General features: G+C 43.9%; 2 protein-coding genes across 3 annotated transcripts in view; one reads left to right on the top strand and one right to left on the bottom strand.

Moving 5' to 3' along the window:
- Window positions 1-1,755: 1,755 nt before the first annotated feature.
- On the top strand, window positions 1,756-22,048 carry slc6a15 (solute carrier family 6 member 15). Its single transcript, XM_047597416.1, has 12 exons — window positions 1,756-1,919; window positions 5,432-5,922; window positions 9,687-9,844; window positions 10,784-10,910; window positions 11,000-11,181; window positions 14,829-14,939; window positions 17,358-17,599; window positions 17,860-18,058; window positions 18,571-18,763; window positions 19,643-19,802; window positions 19,984-20,146; window positions 20,733-22,048. The coding sequence occupies exons 2-12, from the start codon at window positions 5,622-5,624 to the stop codon at window positions 21,105-21,107; spliced, it is 2,211 nt and encodes a 736-aa protein (XP_047453372.1). The 5' UTR covers window positions 1,756-1,919; window positions 5,432-5,621; the 3' UTR covers window positions 21,108-22,048.
- The window catches only part of lrrk2 (leucine-rich repeat kinase 2), a 32,879-nt gene continuing 31,930 nt past the window's right edge, over window positions 21,899-22,847 (bottom strand). For both annotated transcript variants that reach the window (XM_047597414.1, XM_047597415.1), the window contains exon 52: window positions 21,899-22,771. The gene's annotated coding sequence lies outside the window, so the exon portion shown is untranslated. The remainder of the gene's footprint in view (window positions 22,772-22,847) is intronic.

Raw genomic sequence — 22,847 nt, 5'->3', positions numbered from 1 at the left:
TGGACATCAAATGTGTACACACACACACACACACACACACACACATTTTTTCTGCCTGGCCAACACTTCCTACCAACTACTGTGGGAGCTCTGTGATGGTGAGTGGACTTGAGCATACAGTGGAGAAACTCAGGGCTCAGTCATGGGTGGTGTCGATCTTAAAGGTAAGACAACAGAAAACACATCTTCTCTCAGACAGTTCATAAAACTCAGGGTTTGGCACCTTATATATAACTCATCTCAAACAGCAGGTTTTCTCCTGCATTTTGACAAGCAAGGACACGAATCTCTAAGATATTGTGAAACAAACAGAGATTAAGTCATGAGTCAGTCCAAAGGACTTTGACAGTATCAAAGCACGGCAAGTCATCGGCATTCAGGAACATGTTTCTGTGTTAAGTTAGAGAAGTTTTGCCAAAAAAGGGGGAAAAAGAAAAAGAAAACCAGAGGACAGCTCTGTCATATTCTTGGGAATGAGCTCCCACTCATTGCTCAGGGAGCAGACTATAGTTTTCACAATTAAGGTCTCTTTCAAGTCAGAGAAGTTTTGTTCCCTACTGACTTTTGGTCATGTTCTTTTTCTGGCAAGCAAAACCATTTACCATGCTACAAGTGGCTTCTTAATATACATATTGTTATGAAGATGCTATATAGTGTTGTCTTTAACAGTGAATGCTCTACATTAGAAACAGAAGAAACTTTAGAAACAGTAGGAGGAACTTGCACCTTAACGTTCACAATGAAACATGTCATCTCTATTTCTTTTGCACACATCATGTCAAACAAAGAGAGGATGGTTCATACTTCTTCTTTTGATTCTTTCATTTAGCAGCGGAATCATCGTAACCAGTCATACTCTAGGCTGCACAATGGTGTAGTGTAGTGACAGGTCACCAGTCATTAAGTGGTGACCTGTCCAAAATACTGGCAGACTGATGAGCACAATGCTTGTTGATGAGCAGAAAATGACTTTCATAATATACTGTAGATAGGCTACCCTCTTTATTAAAGAACAGAGGAACTTCTCATAGAAAAAACAGGGCCAAGACATACCAAAAGAAACCGTTCTATCATCGTCTACTAACATGACAAAAGAAGGGAAGTGGTTACTGATGGACACGCTGCACTCATTTAACTTCGACGCTGACAGACGGGAGATGAATGCAGATGTTCACTGGAGGGGAAATGACGGGTTCCTGTGCGTGTGTTACATCATTCTATCGCCGTTCGTGATCAAATACGTCATTTAAAAAATATATATTTGGGGATATTTCTTTTTTTTTTCGTAAAGCAGAGTTTCACGTCTCGTCTGTGTTCTATATAGATTTTCAGTAACACACAGGAGGGAGGATGAGGAGGCGAGATGCCGACCTTGAACCAAAATCTGTCCTTTTACAGGTTAACCCACAAAACACAGTTCAAATTCTACTGTTAATAAATGTGTAAAATAAATCTGGTTAATATCCAAATGGATATAGAAAAAAAAATTAATATGAGGATTTATAAACAAAGCCACATTGCATCCATGCCCGAGACTCCTCTTCTATCGTAGTGGGGCGTACCAACTAGCAATTACGGGGGAGGCGCAGTGTACAAGTGTGCTAATTTCAACGAAAATCTTTGGAATAGAGGAATTCACAAAGTGTAGTAGCAACTGTGTGGGCTTCGTGATGGTATCTATGGTTGAAGTTTCCTTAAAAGGAAGTGGATAACAGGCACATATCGGTGAGGAGGAGACACCACCTCCCCTCTGAGAGTTTAATCATTTCCGCCTTGAAGATAGTAGTCAGACGGGGCCCCTGAGCAGCAGCATTCACCGGTAGGATTTGAAACAGTGATAATGTCTGCACCGTGCATGTGCTCTCACAATTTCATCCCTTGAGACGTTTCAAAACGGGACAACTGGTTGTTACGCACAGGTGAGTGCCTTCTGCTGTAAGCTTAATAATATAGTGTGCAAAGTGCATGATGTGATTTTTTGGCGGAGGATGTAGATGGCCAGGCGAATGATGAAATACCTCACATACATGTCATGTGGACCGAGCGGGAGGGTGGACGATAATTTATTCCTCTGAGAACAGATTGTGCCCAGGCAAAGCAACGAGCCACATGGCAATCTGTGTGGCTTCTCCTTTCTTTTATTTCTTTTTTTTTCTATCTATTGCATCCTCATTTTTGTCATTCTTAACGCCCCGTTCCTCTCCATCCCTCCCGAATCATGTACGGACGAACAGAAACCATGTATTTAAACGCGCAAGCTTCTTTGTGTGTTGAGTCATCCCCAGCCTTAACGCAGTCACGCCTTAATTTCCCCCGCAAACCCCTCTTTCATCATCTGCACTAAATGCGGTGAAGGCTACTCAGCATCAGCATCGTCAGCAGCATCATCGGGGGTCCTTTCCTGACACAGGGAAGGCAACGCCGCGGCCTTTGCCTCCCTCCAAACCAGGCTAATCTGGAAGCGGTGGAGGAGACCCATTAATCACTTAATCCGTTGATGGGCGACGGGAGGGAGGCTTGCGGCGCATCGTGCGTCGCATCGTAACATTTCCAAATCATTTAAATAATTATTTAAGCAGGATGTGAAATCAAGAAGCGCCGAGAAAAAAAGGAGAAGAAAAAAAAAGCTGAAATCTAGAAGACGGGGATGTTGCGCACTTTGACGCGCATCTAGGTCTCGCGTCCACGCCCGTGGAATCAGTTTGAGTAGCGCGGCAGAGGCGATTCTAGGGTCAGAGCTTTAGGGGTGCCTTATTGTCAAACTACTGTGTCACAAAGGTATCACTAAAAGAAACTGTGTTCACACGAGAAGATTAAGGAGGAACAGTAAGTGCAAAGCAAACTAAAAGATACGAAGGTCAATAAAGATAGGCAACCATAAGAGACAGCATCATTCTTTGTCTCTCCTTTTCTAAAAACAAAACAAGACAAAACAAGACAAAAAAAAAAACAAAACAAAACAAAAACTATCGTTAGTGGTATCACATGTGAATAAATAAAACATTGCATTATTCATAGACTAAATAAATAGCTACAAATAATTAGTGTATCGTTGGATGTTGGTACACAGTAAAAACTGGAGTGTTGAATCAACTCCCACAGAGTTGGTTTTAACAGCTTTTCAGGGTTTATATAGCTCCACACCCTACAGAGTTAAATTAGAGAGTTAATTATTTAACACTATGTCAGTGTTCCTTCTTTAACTCACCAACCTGGGTTAAGTTAACACAGTAATTTATCATTAACACTGTCTGAGAGTTCCTTTTTAACTCTCCAAACTGGGTTAAATTAACACTACTAAGAAAAATAACGCTATTTTTACTTAACTTTTTATTTAGGTAGTTTTAATCCCTAGATTTAATATGTAACAATTTAATACAACTTTATAATACAACAATAATTAAAATTATGAGAGAATTAATTCTGAGAACTACAATACATTTTCAAATTTATTGTTAGGCTTTTTTCACAAGCAGTCAATTAGAACATAATAAATGAAGATATAATAAAATAAAAAAAATCCAGGCACACCATCATAAGACACGTTGAACACAAAATGAGCTTTAAAAAGCTAATCAAATGCCCCAAGAGAGCGGTGGACCTGGCAGTGCATCAGACGCTTTTCCATGGCGATAGAGAAGCTGTCGATCTTCCTCTTCTGGCGCCTAACGGCTAGCTGGGAGGTACGGCTGCTGGCTCTGCTGATTCTGAAGATGCTCTTCCAAACTGCAGCAAGACTGGGGTTAACACAAAGACACTAAGCATCAGACACAGGAGCAAGTCAGAGAAAACAGCGTTACAGAAGTGATTATTCAAACATCCTAAACTCGACTGTAATAAGTTTCATCCACCTTTTACCCATTTTTGCATGTAAGGCTAAGTTAGTGACAAATTATCATAGAAATTCTAAATATTAAATTACCTTATGAAAGACTACAAGTCACTCAAGTGCATCAGAGGCGCTGGTTTTTGGATGCTTCGATCCTCCTGGTGGTGGCGGAAGGAGATAGAACAGTAACAACAGGGAGGCCACCTCTTAGTCAAAGGCTATGGACAAAGAGTCACAAGAATGAAACTAACTGCAAATACTTCAAAATGTATTCCTTTGCCAAAGCACAACACGTTTCAGTGAAAACTAGAAAGAAAAAGCTCCTTTTCAGCGACCAAACATGCCGTTGGTTTGTCAACGAAACGCTACACTGCACCGGTGAAAGACTGTGAACTTCATATTAGCTCGTATTAGCTCCAGCCAAAACTAATCACAGAATTACAAAGATGAAGCTATGGTTTACACCACTTCAAGCATGCATGAGACTTAGTGGATAATGTAAGAAACCGTTTTTCACCTTGTTAATGTGTTATTGTTAGCTAGCCTTACAATCCCACACATTAGCTGTTCAGTACCAGCGACAACAGAGCACAGAAAAATAGTTTATATATTCTCCGTAGATATTGCATTTTATACACCGCGTTTCATTTAATATTATTCTTCCCATCCCATTTACCATCTGCGTAAAACTCTCCATACAACACAGCCTTGATCAGTGGTGAAAGCAGCAGAAGCACATGGAAGAATGACGCAGCAGAGCAAACTATTAGGTGACCCACGGTTTACCTGGGCTGAACCCCAGGGGCTTACCAAGCAAATGAACTCTGTAGAGATGTTAAGAGGAGGTTAATTACATCTCTACAGAGTTCATTTGCTTGGGCTCGACCAACTCTGTCAAATAACTCCTACGCTGAACACTTTTTGAATCAGAATGTGTTAAAATGACACAGTGCAAAATGTTGAACCCCGAAATTTCAACACTGTGTATGCTTTCGTGTCTGAGGGCTTCCCCCGTCCCATGGAGTTGCGGGAGGAAAACAGGTGTTTGGGTGTGTATGCTAATTGTCTTTGTCCCTTCAATTATTCAGGAGGCCGGAGACATGATATACTCCCTGCCTTCGACCTGTCACTGTCTAAGTCACCGGCCACAAACAGGCTAATGCTCCCAGGCTGCTTTTTTTTTTTTTTTTTTTTTCCACAACAGTGACTTAGAATAAAATGATCCCCATTCATTCATGTTGTAGTCCCTGGCAGCCATGTGACTTCCATGTGAGAAATGACTCTGCATCACTCAGATAAAAGCAATAATTCCCTGCATGGGTTTCATGCGTCACATGTGTAGGTTTAGAGTTTGTATTTTAAGAAAGTCTTTAAAAGCTCTCCATCACTGGCCAAAGCAGGTAGAGTTTTGAAGATAGACTTAGATTCAAGGTAGAATCAGAGCGGACAGCTATTTATGCTGTTTATGAAAGATGGAACAGAAGGTGAAACTCGACACATTAAAACTTCTATCTGTTCTCTCAGCAGCACGTTCTCCAGTGTCTTGCCGTTCTCTTTTAACAGCTGTTTTCTCACTGCAGTATCTCTTCTTCTGCCCCACAGATATTTGGTGATAATGAAAAAGTAAACACCTTCCTTATCACTCCCACCTCTACAAACTGTCTCAGACACCACGGGCCCTCGAACCCAAACACAATCTTAGCACACCACAGAGCTCTTAAAGAGACTTTTCCCCGACGACGGCCCTGACCAGAAAGACGTTCCACCCCCTCGCCCCCGTTTGCTTTATCAAATGCCCAAAAACAGCAAGGCCGTCAAGAGAGAGCTTGACGACGATGTCACAGAGTCTGTCAAGGACCTGCTTTCCAACGAGGACGCCTGCGACGATTCCTTCAAGAAGAGCTCGCTGATCGTCGACAACCATGACGGGGAAGGGAAGGAGTGCGACGTGGAGGAAGGCGGCTCGGACGGCGAGGAGGAGGAACGCCCGGCCTGGAACAGCAAGCTCCAGTATATCCTGGCCCAGGTTGGCTTCTCTGTAGGCCTGGGCAACGTCTGGAGGTTCCCCTACCTGTGTCAGAAGAACGGAGGGGGTGAGTGACTGCCTGAAGCTCTTATTAACACACATGCTGTACACAGTGAGGACAGGCAGGCTGGAGAAACAAAGAACTACTGACTTGATCCTGAAAATACGTAGGCTATCCATTTTACCATGACGCGTTAAGCTTATGAATGACAGAAGAGTCAACAGTTTAGCTGCGTGCATGACTTAAATGATAACTGTGGTTTACTACATCACCACTCTTATTTTCGTAGCTGCAGCTTATCACACGTGTGTGACAAAACCAAAACTATTTTCACTCACCAAAGTTAAACACTGAGATCTGAGGAACACGGCGGAACAAGACGACCTGATCCTCACGTCAGTCAGATTGTCCACTTCATGGTCATTTTGGAAGGTAAAACCTGAAGTAAAAGCCACTGAAGTGTCAGTAGCAGAGGAAACCTGTGCAGATACAGGAAAGAGATGCAAGTTGGGGTTGCTCCAAGGAAATGTCATTCAGGCTGCACAATGAAGAAGTCTTTTTGTAAAAAAAAAAAAAAAAAAGACATAAAGCCAAACTTGTCTGAATGGGCTTTTGTTCAGTCTGATACAAGACAGCACAGACAGAAATGATGCCAGATGTAGCGAATAATGTCTCAATACGACACTGAGTTTGCATTAAAACAATAACAAAAAAAAAAAAAAAAATATATATATATATATATATATATATATATATATATATGCATCAGGATGCATGGGTTGAAGCTGGGATGAAAATATAAAAGTGGACTTGACCATATGCTAAGAGGTGAAAAAAAAAAAGTGTAGAGAAAGTTTTATGCGATTCATGTCTGTGGCTGTTCAGACTGCATCAGTGCAAACGTCACGTGCATCTTAAATGACATACAGGAAGGAGAGGAGCACGCTGACAGCCTGATAACACTGCAGTCGACATGCAGGAAATCATTCTGCGAGCAGCTCCACTGCTCTAGATTCTACTTTTTTTATTAACCCAATCAAAACCCGCCGCACCTCTGGATTCTCACAGAGCACCGTGATGGTTATACCCTGATGCGCGTGTGTCCCTGAGAGGTGATAAGGTGTTGCGCTTCCCATCTGGAGATTATGTAAAGCCTCTGACTGGCTCCAGAAAGCTGATTAAATGAAACCGTCTCAGGCAGGTTTGCCAGACTGTGAGTTCAAGCTTGTTGTGTCGTGTGCCGCGTCTCACTGAGCTTTGCAGACCTCATTGAGTTCAAGAACTCATAAAGAGGAAGGAAAAGTCCCCAGAAAAGCCTTCTTCACTGTAAATAATGTCATGTATTTGTCAGTGTGATAACGTTGTGGTGCAGTCACACTGTGGTGATAAATGATTGTTAATTCTGTGAGTTTCCATGTGAGGAGTTGAGAAAATTGCAATGGCACTTGTTGCAAAGACGTCATTTTGACAGTTTTATGTGTTATTATGTAACATGAACTCTTTCGCCAAAACATTAGGTACAGTAGCGAAACTGAATGCATTGCACAATATCTCAGCCAGTCAGTGGATGTGGATTCTGTGCAGGGAGATAGATGAAGTCTGGGTTATTTTGTACTGAAGGCGCCGTGCTCTGTGTGTGTGTGTGTGTGTGTGTGTGTGTGTGTGTCTGTGCAGCCATACTACCAATCTTACCTGTGTTCATGGTGTGTAGGATGATGTACATCTGTGTGTGTGTGTGTGTGTGTAAGAGGGCAGGTGGGTTCAGCAGAAATCACAACCTCTCTCCAGATCCTGTCATGCTTTCAGGTCCCTTTTAAACGGCTCTGGTCACCCTGCTGTGTTCAGCTGTAATTAGATTATGAGGCAGATCAGGCAGATCTGAGCCTGGAGCACGTCTGTGTGTGTCTGTGTGTGTCTGTGTATGTGTGTGTCTACTTGCATGGCTATATTTGTGAGGACTATAGTTAAGACTGTGCTCATTAAAGGCATGCCTTTTGCCAATGCATGCTTTCGCAAAATTAGTCATACAAACATGTATGTGCTTCATCTTTTCACCTCCATCTAGGGGCATCGTGTCCTTTATTTTGTATTTGTGACCCATTTGTGGTCTGAATGTCCATTATTTAATCATTTTGATCCTCACCATTAGACATAACAGATATTAATTTCGCGAACTATGCTGAATTCCCTGAGTGATTCTACACACCAGCGGCAGCGTGGAATTTTAAATGCTTGCCCTTTAAATGTCTGAGCTTGTGTTCGCTTCTTCCCAGCGTCACCTTCAAGGTCAGGGTTTCTGAGTCTTTCAGAGATGGAAACAGATCAGAAATCATGCCAGTAACACGTGCATATCGACCTGCGATTCGCTTCACTGTTTTTATTTACATTCTCTTTTGTTAGGTGGATGAATCATGAATCATCTTTGCCCTACTTTGCATGTCTGAATGTCATCTTTGTCAGAACGATGCCTACACCGGATAAACCAGATATCGTCCTGTCCAAGAAAGACAGCGCCACCCTCAAGATTCTACATATGTGAAGGAAAGAGTTAAGGTTTTTAGAAGACAATGGAGACCAGAGGGGGTTTTGATGTCAACTGAATGAACTGTGCACCAGAATTAGATGCTTCAATATCAGAAGCTGCTAAGTATAGCACGCATACACAAACACATGCGCCTGAAACAATAGACAGAACGACTGCACACACGTGCATTTATTTCTTGTGTGTGTGTGTGTTTGTGTGTGTGTGTGTGTGTGTAACCACTCCCATCTGTGGGGAGGGGTGGGGCTCTGGAGAAAAGATCTGAATGAGCACAGCGTCAGACAAAGCAACAAACCCTGTTGGAACAATGTGGAGATGAATCGTACGCCTATGGTGTGTGAGGTTTGACCCTTGCCATCAGTGAGTCACAGCATCCGCCCTGTTCATGTCGTGGTTTCACCTCAAAAGAGGAAAGAATGTGAGAAAATGGATCTGCAGAGTGGTTAGACCAGAACTACTGTACACCTTCAAATCTGTGCTTTGACCAAGGAATCGGCTGGAAGTGATGCAACGGCCCCAGACAGATTGCCGTGGTTGCGGGTTGAGAAACCAACAGTGCACCCACAGGGACTTTCATTTCACATGAGGTCAACAGAAAAAAAAACGCAGAGTGGTATCGTCTACATTTCCCTCCACGAAACAGGGAAATAATAAAAAAAACATGTTACTTTAAACACATCTAACCACCGGCCATTTCCTCTGAACAAAGAGTTTTAGGTTCTCCCGTCCTCTGTAAACCGTCATGCGCCAGGCAGCTTCACTGCTCACAAGTGCTCTGACTGTCACAAGAGATGTCGCCCCCCCCCCCCCCCCCCCCCCCCCCGAATTTTATGGCACCGCTTTATTACAGTCTGTCTTAATGTTAGTTATTCACCCTGAAACCTTAATTCTCAGAAGGAATGCCGCCCCTGTAATATACCCTGAAGTAATCCCACTGTAATTAAGGTAATTTTAGACTTCACTATATTTTCTGGTTTCCAGAATGATGTCATTGCACCACACGCACCCTAGGTAGAGGCATACGATTGCGGCAGATGTGTAGGCAAACGTGTGACCCATCAGGGAGATATTAAGTACAAGTGCGGTTAAAGCGTAGGAGGCGGCCGCGTCTGTTACTGGGTGCGTGTTTAGAACAGCATGTGGCACCTACATGAAAGCTGATGTAAGACCTGTCGCCGTGTGCTCATTTCAGGAACTGAAATCTTTCAACTTTTCTGATGACATGCGTTTCTCTCTTGCGGCACCTTCATCTCTGTCCCCTTTCTCTCTGTGTTGTCTTGATTGGCAGGAGCGTACTTGGTGCCCTATCTCATTCTGCTAATACTGATTGGCATCCCGCTGTTCTTCCTGGAGCTTGCAGTGGGGCAGAGAATCCGCAGGGGCAGCATCGGGGTGTGGAACTACATCAGCCCTCGGCTGGGGGGCATCGGCTTCGCCAGCTGTGTGGTAAGTCAGACGCTGGGGGAGTATAAAAGATGGACAAAAGATAAGTTGGGAATTTGACAGCAGTGTGATCAGTCAAGGATAGGTTAGATTTGTCAAAATGATAAAATCTTTTGATTACCTAAACTAGACAGTGGCATTTGTGGTGAGTCAAGTTAGTCTTTCTGGTGAAAGTGAAGGAAGAAATACTTAAATAAAAAAGTCTAGATGTATGTCTAAACATGTGAAGAGGAGATCAGGACTAAGTTCTGAGTGTGCTCACTACCTCTTATGTGTGACCCCTAAAAGTTTACCATCACCACTCATCACTGCATGGAAAATAAAGTCTGCTTGTGTTCTCAATAGGTTTCATGTCCGCTGCTGTATATGATGTTTCAGGGTGCTTTCACACCTTAGTCATTCTGAAACTGGGCGGCTTTGATTAGTTTGGGATGGTGTGATCACAGCAGTCACACTACACCCTGCAACAAATCAACCGAGCCGAGCCCGGTTAGAGAGGTGGTGGCCTCTGTCACAGCGGCCCCTTTTCCAGAGTGAACGCACGTTACTCGTGGATGCAGCTAGTTACATACATAGTTTACCTGGAGTGTCTTTGGAAGAGGAGCAGCAATGCGCTTTTCCATTGCAGATGTGTGTGGCCTGGATGCTCGATCAAACTGAGCACGCTGCCCCGTGAATCACAGAACGGCAATAAATGCCAGCGCCCACACCCGCTCCCGACCCTCCATTACAAATTAAGTTTAATTATGACCAATCACAAAACTGTTAGCCAGGGCATAATGTTGAGGGTGTGTCAGGACTATGTATCTTTGTAACAATATTGTGCCTTCACGTCCTCAGTCAGAATGAATTGTAGTGTGAGCGCCCTTGTAGTCGATTTCATGAGAAATCCCACCTCTTACTTTTGATTCGGAGGGTGAAACGTGTGTCTCTCGCCTGCAGGTGTGCTTCTTCGTGGCCCTCTACTACAATGTCATCATCAGCTGGAGTCTCTTCTACTTCTCCCAGTCCTTCCAGCAGCCTCTGCCGTGGCACGAGTGTCCGCTGGTCAAGAACAAGACCAGCACATGTAAGCACACAACGGCCACAGTGGAGCCTTTTAAAGTGCTTGTTCAGTAAACAGGAGGTCCATGACATGTCTCACGGTTTTGTCCGCAGATGTTGTGCCAGAGTGTGAGAAGAGCTCGGCAACCACCTACTACTGGTACCGCCAGGCCCTGGACATCTCCGATGACATCTCGGAGGGCGGAGGACTCAACTGGAAGATGACGGTGTGCCTGCTGGTCGCTTGGTCCATGGTCTGCCTCGCCATGATCAAGGGCATCCAGTCATCTGGGAAGGTAAGGAGAATAGGTCGGAGTCAAAATAATTCAGCAGAGCAGAGAGCAGAGGAAAACGGCTTACTACTGCCACCCTGCAAGTGATAACTACTCAGACACACCTCTTGTACCGAAACAAAAGGCCTCCTCTTGCCAAGTGTTTTGGAAAATCCTCTCACACATATTTAGCTCACTTTAACCGGGCTCAAACACACTGCTAAGTGACCAGGGAAATGTGACTTGCCAAATTTTTCTAATAATACACCCTCAGATATGATTGTGGGAGCTCATGTGATCTTGAGTGTGATTTCAAGGCTTACGTTTGCTCAGTGGAGCAGAGCTGACTGTGGCGTGACAGTCATCCGGAAGGATTAGCCCATCCGCTTGCAAACTTGCGGAGCTCTTGGTCTCTTTTTTTACAGGTGATCATCCTCGCTCCGTATTTTCCCATATCACATGACAAAGATTAGGCGGATATACTCTTCAGGTCAGAGTCAAACTTGTGCTAATCAGAAGCAATATTTTTTTTTAATCTTTCTAGAATGAGCTTTGATATGGAAGTTATTTAATTGTATTATCAGGTCATGCATGAGCTGAGCAAAGTGTGGGGTCAACATGAAATCAGAGCCAGGGCTTTCAGTTCAAGACTGATTTAGCCCAATGAAGCTTATTGCTTTGGCTTTACAGCACGTTTATCATGTGACGGTATCTCTGCAACTTCTGCAGGGAATTGGGACCAACGAAAAACCTTTGACAAATCCACTGTCCAATAAGCTTTCAAGCACCAAACGGCAGATACACAAAAAAAAACTGTCTGGTTTGTTGGCAGCTGTTGGCTGGCATAACGTTAACCACTGAAAACTGTTGAATCTCGGCTTTGCGAGTACACCGCCCTGCTATTCACCTGTGAGTGCGGTTTGCTGAGATGAGGTGCAGGAAACGTGGCCGTCGGTGGCCAAATGAGTTTTCCCACCTTTTAACCGGACATTGTCCTCAGCTCAAGCCTTATCCCAGCCGCCATCTGACCTTTGTTTGGCTCTCCATTCACCACAACGACCACAGACAAAGCAAGATGGATGCCTTGTGCAACAGAAGTGCTTTAAACTTGGCTTCTGAGTTGCTCTTTTTTCCCTGCTGCCACACCCTACTGCCTGGCAAGAAATGCCACTTCTGACCACAGTCAGTGCGTTGGAAGCACCGGTCTGTCAGAGGGGTTGCTTGAGCATTTAACATGTTCAGGTCCTTCCGCTGTCATCAAGGAATCACTGAAACAAAGACAGAAATATATTTTATATCATTTATGAAAGATAAACAGAAGCCACCCATGCTGCCAGTGAACCGTACAGTTGGAGCCAGATGGTCATCCTCCAACTGCCCGATGTGTCCTGACAGCCCGTTCTGAGATGGCCAGAGGAGTACTGGGCATTAACTTCCCCCCTCCGAGGGGCCAGCTTCCAAGTGTCTTTGAAGTTTAATCGGCACCGTGCGGTACAAAAGAATATTAATGCCCACTCCACCCGTGTTCGCACAAAAGCCTTTTCCAAGGAATATCCCCGCCGCGTTCGCATTTCTGTCCCATTTGTGCTTGTGGGTGGGCGTGAAGAGGGATCAGGCCATTCGGTTGCCATGGTTATACGCGCTCTTTTGGCTCGTGATTGTTGAGAGCGCAGCAGAAGAAAAGGGGGGGTGGGGGTGGAGATTTTGGCTTTGACTTGATTTTGACAATGAAATTCATCAAGAACTTGAAAGTTACTGAAACATTCAAATTTAAAGTTTTAATATCCAACATCTTTATTATCAGGAATCTCATATGTGGAATAACTAACACTGTCATCTGTTAGATGCAAAACAGCTTCATAGTAAACAGCTCTCAACAATTAGATGTTGGATGTCATGAAGGAAAAGCCAACTTTTTGATCAATTTTCGACAGTGAAGTTCCCCAAACTCAACCTTTGAAAGAACTGACCCTTGAACTGACCAAGGCTACAATTGTTTTCACACTAGAGCACAGAAGTGGGATCACAAGGAAAAGGAAGTCAAAAATGTTAAAGAAAGGCAATTGGAGTTTCTTGAAGATGTTTCTCTATTCATCCAAGTTGCTTCTACAGTTCTAAAGGGCTGGTGGGGAGTTGAGGTTCAAATACATGTGTGAGGAGCCCATCCTAAATTTGATTCACTAGTTGGGTACTTGGGTGAGTGGCAACATGACTATGGAAAAGTATTCCAATTTTGACTTGATGTTTATGGATCTTCACTTCAAAAGCGTTCATCTTGATATTAAAATAATTTCTGTCTATTGTTTTTTGCCTGACATTTCACCGTGCATCCAAGTAGCTTCATCAAGTCTAAACGACTGGATGGGAGATAGTGTGGGTGGTGCCCACCTGGAACTCACATGACTGGCGTTTGTAACGATCACCTGTAATTTGAGGAATTAGATTTGATCCAGTGAATGGTACAACCCATTCATTTCCAGAGACTCCAGTCTCACGGTGTGAGCGGGGATGAGCGGTTTTGTGGACAGATGTTGTAAATATGTTGTGTAATGTATGTAAATTGACGACTGAGATAAAATTTGCCTCCAATCTGTTGATCTGTGTTCCATTTTGGGCACATTTCCTCAAAAGTAATCCTGTATGCCTTGTGGCAGTGTCATCAGGCTTAAATGTCGCTTTGATAATGAAAGGAAGGGACAACTTTGTGGTCTCTACAACAACCGGGATATTTCACAGAACCTTCTGCTTCTGCTTTAGGATATGCCAACTGAGTTTCCTCTATAATAAGACCACCAAGTAGGAGACGTTAAGTCTCTGAATTACCAAGTGTTCTCATGACTCAACCCTAAACCATCTCCCAGTGTCTGCACCCACACCCTACAGCCAGTCCCATAAATCCACGTGCTTTGGAGTAGCGGCTCACTCAGGCCATGCAGAGAGGACCTCCGGTTAACGACATGGGGGGATAAAAAAAAAAAAGGGGGCCCACCCTTTGATTAACGTGGTAATGGGACAAAGACCCTCTCACAGATCCAGCAGCTACCAGTTCTGACCTGGGACCGCAAACTTTACCATAATTATATATTGTCACCAAAACGTAAAGTGTGTTCTGAACAAGACTCGCTGAAGCAAACTGAGATCTTTGACAGAAAGCCACGTAAACACAGAACAGGTTTGAATAAATAACAGGCAACATCTAGCTTGGCTTAGTCTCACTGAACACTGAGTCTCCTTACACTCCATTAGGATTTAGGGGCGTGTCAGAGAGAGAGAGAAAGAAAAGAAATACCTCTGCACACAACAGGATAGTCCTACAACCAGTTAGAGAACAGGTTCAACTCCTCTGTGATCAGATTATGTGTTTAAGATGTGTCAAGTTGTGTTACTTTTACTCTCTTGGCCACTACAGCATAAGATTCGCCTGGCAGATTTCTGCCATTAACAGTTCCCAACAGACCAACTCCAGACCAACCATCTGTGCCAAAACGTTGCCGTGCCTAAGTAAGAAAAAGAAATGACGTGTCATAAATTCAGTTTGCAGGAATTATCACACGACCACGATACAGCTGCCTTTCACACCAGGCAGTGAGATTCATTCCTTTCCAATGTTTTCCCAAAGATGCATATCGTCCGACAACAAGGAACTAAACGGCCCGTCTGTTTGCTTGCAGGTGATGTACTTCAGCTCCCTGTTCCCATACGTTGTGCTCATCTGCTTCCTGGTTCGGGCCCTGCTCCTGAAGGGCTCCCTGGACGGGATTCGCCACATGTTCACGCCCAAGGTAAAACATGTGAAAGTGCGGCCTCGGAGCACCAATGCTATTTGGAGAATCCAACAAGGAAGCACATATTTTGTTGATTATGCTGCATGTTTCCATCACAGAGATCCATTTACTTCCAGTCATTTGCTTTATACTTCCTTCAAATGTTTACAGTCCAGAGCTTTACGATTCTGCTTACAAATTATTATTACAGCTAATCATCCAGTGATCTAATATCAGAGGCGTAAAATGGTATTTTTTTCTTGTTAAAATGAAGTCATACTTCAGAAATTGTGCTTGCTTTAGTTAGCCTACCACATTTTACACAATCTTTACACAAGCCGGTTTAAAATCCTGCACAGTAACATTAACCAGATCTAGCAGTCTAGCAATAGCCTATTGTATGCAGGAAAACTCTGAGGTGTGCAGTGTGGCTATGAGGGCAAAGCATTGCCAGTTTCAACACCAACATTCTTAAAAAGCGTTTGAAAATGCATCACTCAAAAGAGCACATGGATTGCCCATGGTAAAAGAAGGGACAAAAAGACAAACTGGATCCCTAAATATTGAAAACGATATTGAAATTACATGAAAAATATGAGTGTAACTTGAAACATCCTTTATGTTACTAAACTGCAGCCTCAATTGAACCATTTTTTAAACCAATACACTGCTATTGTATTGGTCCACTGCATCGGCCGGTTTGCAGTTTTCAGCCATGGAATCAGCATTGAGGTGTGCTGCGTTGCCACTGCTACACGAGTGAAGGGTCTGACTGCTTTTTCCACCTCTGCAGAGACCAGCATGTGTGTCAGTGCGCACACATTCTGTTATTCCATCATTAACCTCCGTTAAATGAAACTGCGTGAACTCAAACGACCGTACCTGCGCAGTGATAGGCTGGCTCCTCAGCGCCGGCCGGCCAATGGCTCCTCGAGCTGCAGAATCATGTCGCCATGGAAACAGGGCTTCACTGAGTCGCGGTGCAACCAACCAAGCCTAAGACGCTGATTCACAGCAGAGAGCGTCTGTCTTGTGTGTCTGGTCTGTCTCGTCAGATGACATCGTGAGACTTCAAACGGCGCGTTGTGCCACCATCTTCCTTATACCTGCGGACATCAAAGTCCTGCTGCGTGTATGTTCTGCTCTGTGTTCCGAACAGCGTTGTGTAATGGAAACCCAGCACGTGGAAACTGTAAAGATGCCAGGCGTCATTTGACACGCCGGTGCAAAGAGGAAAAGACACAGAAAGAAATGAAAGAAAGAAAGAAATTATTCCTACGAATACGTAGATCATTATAAAAAATAGATGGACTATAAAGCTTCTTAAATGCATGTTACTGGACCACGAATGTCACCTTTTAACTTTCAAATTCATCTCATTCAGCCAGAAAACTGTAAAATGCTCAGTAAAAAACAGGACATTGTAATATTTTGTGCACGCATGTTTAAACACACAAACTCTTCCAGGGTTGATATATTTGTGTTTAGACTCGGTGCCTGAAGGCAGTTGATTATGTCACTGAATGGGGCATTGTAATCCTGGATTAGACCACTCCCTTCAGCATATAGCTCATCAAAAGATAAAGCAGGAGATTGATAGAGCCTGTGAGTGCTCAGCATAACCACGGATCATTCAGGCCTGTTCCGTTCTCACGGCGGTGGTTTTCGCGCCCGCATTTACTGTGCCCACTTGATGAGAATGTGGTGATGGATGACCAGTGGCATTGTTTTTTACCACCTCTGAACTCTCAAGTGTGCATTTATCTTTGTAATGAGAGGTTTACACTCTTCACCCCCACCGTGATATCGCTCTCTCTGTAATTGCGGATGCACTGTTCTACTGCCGACACAGTTTGATCACGCCCTGTATCGGCGTTCTCAGCCACCTGTGAAGGATTTGCTCTTTTATTTCTCCTTAAATATCGGTCTACTGCTTTAGTGTCGCAGTCATCAAATGTGTGCCGTTGACCACAGTTTACAGCCCTATCTATGGATGTTCCTGGCGCCCGTTTCCCAACAACGAACCCTTTTTCAAAGTCACTTCTAGGATTCCTCTACCAACACTGAAACGTTTTGGTTCACAAAAAACAGGTTGACTAAAGTCTAAATCTAGAAAGTTAAAGTCAAGCAAGAACTGGATCCCAGACGGACCTGAATGGGAATCAATGGCGCCATGAATGCATGTATACTAAGCCAGTGATGTCAAATTCAAGATGCTTCACAGAACAAGGAACCTGAAGGCCACAGAGCAAGCATTAAAGCATTGACTTGAATGCATTGCCTAATTATACCACGCGGTGCACCAAAAACCTGTCCATCCATTGTGTTTCCTCTTTTTTTCTTTTTTTTTTTGGTCTGATTTGCATATCTTAATAATGAACAGAATGTTGGCTGCATCACCAAACTGAACCAAATCTGCCTGTGCCCTGTTTTCAGCTGGAGATCATGTTGGAGGCCAAGGTGTGGCGAGAGGCAGCGACGCAGGTCTTCTTCGCGTTGGGTCTCGGCTTTGGAGGCGTTATTGCCTTTTCCAGCTACAACAAGCGTGACAACAACTGCCACTTCGACGCCGTGTTGGTGTCCTTTATCAATTTCTTCACCTCAGTGCTGGCCACCCTGGTGGTGTTTGCCGTGCTGGGCTTCAAAGCTAACATCATGAACAGCAAATGTGTCGCTCTGTGAGTACAAGCTTCCTACCGCAGCTGTTATTATTGTCAGTGTTATATTTTGGACAGGATAAGCTATCCTTGGACTCCAATTATAGACATTTTGAACATTTTCTGCTGTTAAACGAAAATGTGAAACAATCAGATTTAGTCTAATTTAATCAATTTCTGAGCATGTTGTTTCCTACCAATTGTGTGATATTCAGCTTCCTAACTAGTACCTAGGTCTTCAGATAATTTTGTTATAAATACCTTGTTTCCATTTTTTTTAGGAACACCAACAAGATTGTGGCTTTGTTGGGGAACGGCATTGAGCATAGCCTTATTCCTCACCACATCAACCTCACTCAGGTCAGTCAGGTCAGTGTGGAGGACTACCATCACATGATTGAGATCATCAAAGGGGTGAAAGAGGACGACTACCAGAAGCTGGGACTGGAATCCTGCAGCATTACGGACGAGCTCAATAAGGTAGATGCAAAATAGAAAAAGTTTGTCATTGTTACACGACCAAATATTAATTTAAAAGAGTACAAGACAGCTAACAACCATTGACTTTAGCTGAAAAGGCTTTGTACAAAACAAATTTAAAAAAAAAAAAAAATCTGCCCACCAGCACCTCAGAAGCTCACTGACAAAACAGTTATATCTCAGTTATTCAGAGTAAAATGTGACTTCTCCTTATTTATTGCTTGCTTCTGCCAAAACATCCAAATAGCTACAGTTCAAAATGTTGAACTATTTCTTTAATGGTTGGAAAAATGCATCGATCCATATATGTTTGATCTGACTTTTACTGTTATTTTACTATTAATATTCACTAGTTTCTTTAGATGTTTCACAATGAAAGCTTTCCAAAAAAAGGGATTTAGTGATATAAAGGAATTAGCAGTCAAGGCTCGTAAGATAACTCAAGGAAAGTACTCATACTCACTTAGTAATGTGTCCGTTAACATGAAGTGCTTTTTCTCCCCGGCCAACAGGCAGTCCAAGGCACAGGCTTGGCCTTCATTGCCTTCACAGAGGCCATGACCCACTTCCCAGCTTCGCCCTTCTGGTCCGTCATGTTCTTCCTCATGCTGGTTAACCTCGGCCTGGGCAGCATGTTCGGCACCATCGAGGGCATCCTCACTCCGCTGATAGACACTTTCAAAGTGCGCAAGGAGTTTCTTACAGGTTAGAGAGACTGAACGCAGCCATGCGACGTCATGACGACTCAAACACACACATGTTTAAATGGCGACTGTGGGTTAAGGTTATTTAATAGGGTTCTGTTGAGGGAGATTGAGGTTATGAGCAACACACGTCCCAACAAATGTCGTGGAGGCTGGGTGAGGACTCAAAATAGTCCAGTGTAGACATCTTATGTGTTACATGTTGAGGTAAGGTTATTCTGTATGGACTGATGATCTACTCCAGAGATAGACACGTTCTCTAGATTATATGCACATATGTACTATATGCTGAAATTTACATTCCAGTAATGCCTGAATACTAATGTGTATCTTTTAGATAGTAGATGTTTAAAGACTTTACATAAAACCAATAGACATATCAATATCATAGTGAAGATATCAATATCAAGAAGTGAATCTTGTTCTACAGTAGAGAATAGCTGCTGCTTGATTCCATATATAAACCTTCCCCCGTCATGCATTGAGTTGAGGTGTCCCCGAAATGAAGCTGTTCCCTCAGAGAGAGTAGAAGATGCAAGTGAATATTATAGGAAATGATTGCAGAAACACTCAAACAACACCACAGCTTTGATTAATGGCACTCGAGGCTCAGTGACTGCTGCGGCTCTACAGTGAACAGATGTAGGCCATCCAGCTGGTCGTTTGACTCAGACGGCTTTAAATGGGTCCCGTTCTACTTAAACACACTCCGATTTAGCCTAACTATCCCCACGCCTCCCGTTAGTTAGATGGGACAGGCTGACAGCAAATCACCATAACGTGCCACCACACGGACTCTTTCGATGGAGTTTGCGTATGTTAGCTTTGAAAAGCTCATTAAATACATGCATGTAAGCAAGTGTTTGTGTCTCTCCTGCAGTGGGATGCTGCGTGCTGGCCTTCTCCATCGGTCTCCTGTTCGTTCAGCGCTCAGGGAACTACTACGTGGCCATGTTCGATGACTACTCGGCGACTTTGCCTCTGCTCATCGTGGTCGTACTGGAGAACGTGGCGATCGCTTGGTTGTACGGGATCGATAAGTGAGTAAACAGAAGCACTGAGGTGTTGGCGTATTTTACTGAATGAATCCATAAAGGCAAAATCGAAACAACATGTAAAAAGGCCACCAGGTTTATAAAGCAGAACCCTGAAGCTATTGTGAATTCTTCGCGAGGGCCATGTGATCTCACCTCCCGCTGCTTCGCTCTCCTTCCTCCTCAGATTCTTTGAAGACCTGAAGGACATGCTGGGCTTCAGGCCGTACCGGTTCTACTATTACATGTGGAAGTACATCACGCCCATCCTGCTGCTGGTTCTCCTGTGCTCCAGCTTCATCCAGCTGGCCATGACGCCACCCAGCTACAGTGCCTGGATAGAGGAAGAGGTGAGATAATGTCTACGCCTGGGCTCCCCCGAGACCAAGGGGATCAATGGGGGTGGAAGTTCTCCCACTAGGTGGACCTGGAACAACTAAAAAGCGCATTTAAGGGTTCAAAGGAAGCGAGGCGGCCGCTAGAAGTTAGAAAAAAGCGAACCCTTTCTTACTGATAGAGACGTGTTTAGGCTTGAGGACAATCAACGGGATGTGTGGTCCACCGAGCAGACACCCAAGCACCGGTTTATTTTGAAAAACTTCACCAAGTGGAGCAAAGTTCAAACTAGACGAGGTGTACCTGTACTCTAATTTGTCCAGTGAGGCCAGCACGTCACCAAAACACCTACTTAACAATCACCTGCAGCAGAACTAAGCCCCACTTTAAGGTGGATTTCATCATTCATTTTGAATCTTTTTGCAACTTGTTCCAAAAGAAGTCAAATATTGTCTAGATGGTTGTTCTCCCTAGATTTATTACTTTAGTCAACCCTTTACTAACCCTCTACCGAACAATCACCAGTAGTAGGTTGTTGTTTTACCTGTCTGTCCTCTGTATTCACCACAACCTGCCGTTTGTGTCATGTCCGCCCTCCAGGCCGCGGAGAGGACCTTGCGCTTCCCTCCGTGGGGCATTGTGGTCTGCATCTCCCTGGTGGTGATGGCCATCATGCCCGTGCCCGTGGTCTTCTGCCTGCGCTACTTCAACATCATCGACGACAACACCAGCACCACCGTCTCCTACAAGAAGGGGCGCATCATCAAGGAGAGCGCCCGCCCGGGGGAGGACGACGACACCAGCCTGATCCACGGCAAGTCTCCCAGCGAGGCCCCGTCGCCCATGCCCGGCAACAGCATCTACCGCAAGCAGAGCGGCAGCGGCGGCACTGACGCCGACACCGCGCCCAACGGCCGTTACGGCATCGGCTACTTGATGGCCGACATGCCGGACATGCCCGAGTCGGACTTATAGACTGTAATAGCCTGCACGGCCATACCGGCTGGCCACCTCCACCCTCCACCCCTCTGCGTGCGTCTAGTCAGCTGTTATCATCAGTGTATAGTTCACATGTACTATATATTCTTTGTAGATATCGTAGCTGCTCTCTTATTTGTTGTCTCTGAACCTTACATGACTGTCTACCATAAAAAAAAAAAAAAGGGTTGTAATGTGCGCCACCCTTGTCTAATCCCCCTTCCCCTTTGCTTGGCTGTGTCACAAACTCATTTCTATCCCCTGCGATCTTTGCTCCCTCCTCCTTGGAGATCCTTCGGGAGAGAGTAGGGGCAAGCAATAAGGAGGGGGCCGACTCGAACGACAATCTGCAAAGAGGAGTCTGCAAAGGAGCGGGAGTCGAGAGGTCTTCTTGGGACAGTGTCCGTCTGTGTGCAGCGTAAATCAAGTCCTGCTGTGTAAAATAGCCGTGTACATTATGACCCCTGACATATGATGTTATGCTGGCCAACAACTACCGAGACTAAACGGCTCAGCTCTGCAAGATAGAACATATTTTTTTTTCTCTCGGCAAAAGTTCAGGTCGGCTTTGACAGCTACGACCTTTAAAAACCACTCCCGTGATTGTCTGAGACAAAAGTGTGCCTAAGTAATTTATATTTGTTTATAGAATACACAATGGACACTGTATATTTAAAGTATTCTGTAAATACAATATAAATATTATAAATATATTTATCTTGTTAGTTTGGATATCCGACCAGTGTTTTTAAGGTTCAGACGTACTTCAAATCCTTAACTCTTGTCTCTTTGTTTTTTTTACTAATGTGCTGTCAATGTTATTGAGGACTGAGTCCTCGCTCTCCTGTTGTAAATATATTTTTTCCATTAATTTGCTTCTAATACGATGTCTTTCTCCCCGATTAAATTAAAGAGCCGATGTGTTCCATACCCTGAAACAGATGTTGTTTTCATTTTTGCCCGTGTCTCGTCTCTGGTGGTTCTCCCTGGGATACATTACAGATTAGCCCCGATAAATAAGCTCATTTACCCAAAACATCTCAGTTTAAATACTACAGCACATCATCAAATGTACAGCATCCATCTACAAATACGATACTTAAAAAAAAAAAAAAATGTTCTGACAAGATGAACAGAAAGTCGTCATTGTAAATAAAAGACTTTTTACTTATTCAGTTTGACTCAATCACAAATACTGACAACAAAAATAACAAGAACAAAGCAAGCAGCATTACGAGAAGTCCTGTGATGTGGAGTGATAGAGCTCTGGTAAACACAGACATGGAAATAAATAACCAAATGTACATTCAAATAGGCTTTTTTCCTTTGGCTTTTTGGTCAGCTTGTTTCCTCTCTTACTGCAGGCTAACACATACCTGTATTGATTAGAAGCAGGAGGTTCTTCTTCTTAAACACAAATTAGACTATCTGTGTCCCTTTTTAATCTTCAGATTGTCTTCACGTGGCGCATTATTTAAGTGTGCAACATCCAAAAAAGAAATGAACCCAGTAGTGTGCTCCCCTCATTAGTTCTGGGTTTTGCAGGGTCAGTGAATTGAAGAGTGCATATGGCTGTCAGATACGGAGGTAAAACGTCCTCCTCTGAGTGTAGTGCTGACACGTGGATGTTCTGGACAGTTGATCCCTTTTCAGTGAACGCTCTGTAAAATAATAATCACAACGAGGTTCAGATAAATTAACCTTGCTCCACTTTCCGGCGTTACATGAACAGACTTT

The sequence above is a fragment of the Mugil cephalus genome, chromosome 10 (genome assembly GCF_022458985.1).
Source record: "Mugil cephalus isolate CIBA_MC_2020 chromosome 10, CIBA_Mcephalus_1.1, whole genome shotgun sequence".
NCBI lineage: Eukaryota > Metazoa > Chordata > Actinopteri > Mugiliformes > Mugilidae > Mugil > Mugil cephalus.
This window is presented reverse-complemented; position numbering and strand designations above follow the sequence as displayed.

Coding starts and splice junctions, on each gene's coding strand:
- slc6a15 (XM_047597416.1), top strand. CDS start 5,622: ATGCCCAAAAACAGCAAGGCCGTCAAGAGAGAGCTTGACGACGATGTC. Junction 9,845..10,783: donor TCGGCTTCGCCAGCTGTGTG/GTAAGTCAGACG, acceptor TCTCGCCTGCAG/GTGTGCTTCTTCGTGGCCCT. Junction 10,911..10,999: donor CAAGAACAAGACCAGCACAT/GTAAGCACACAA, acceptor TTTTGTCCGCAG/ATGTTGTGCCAGAGTGTGAG.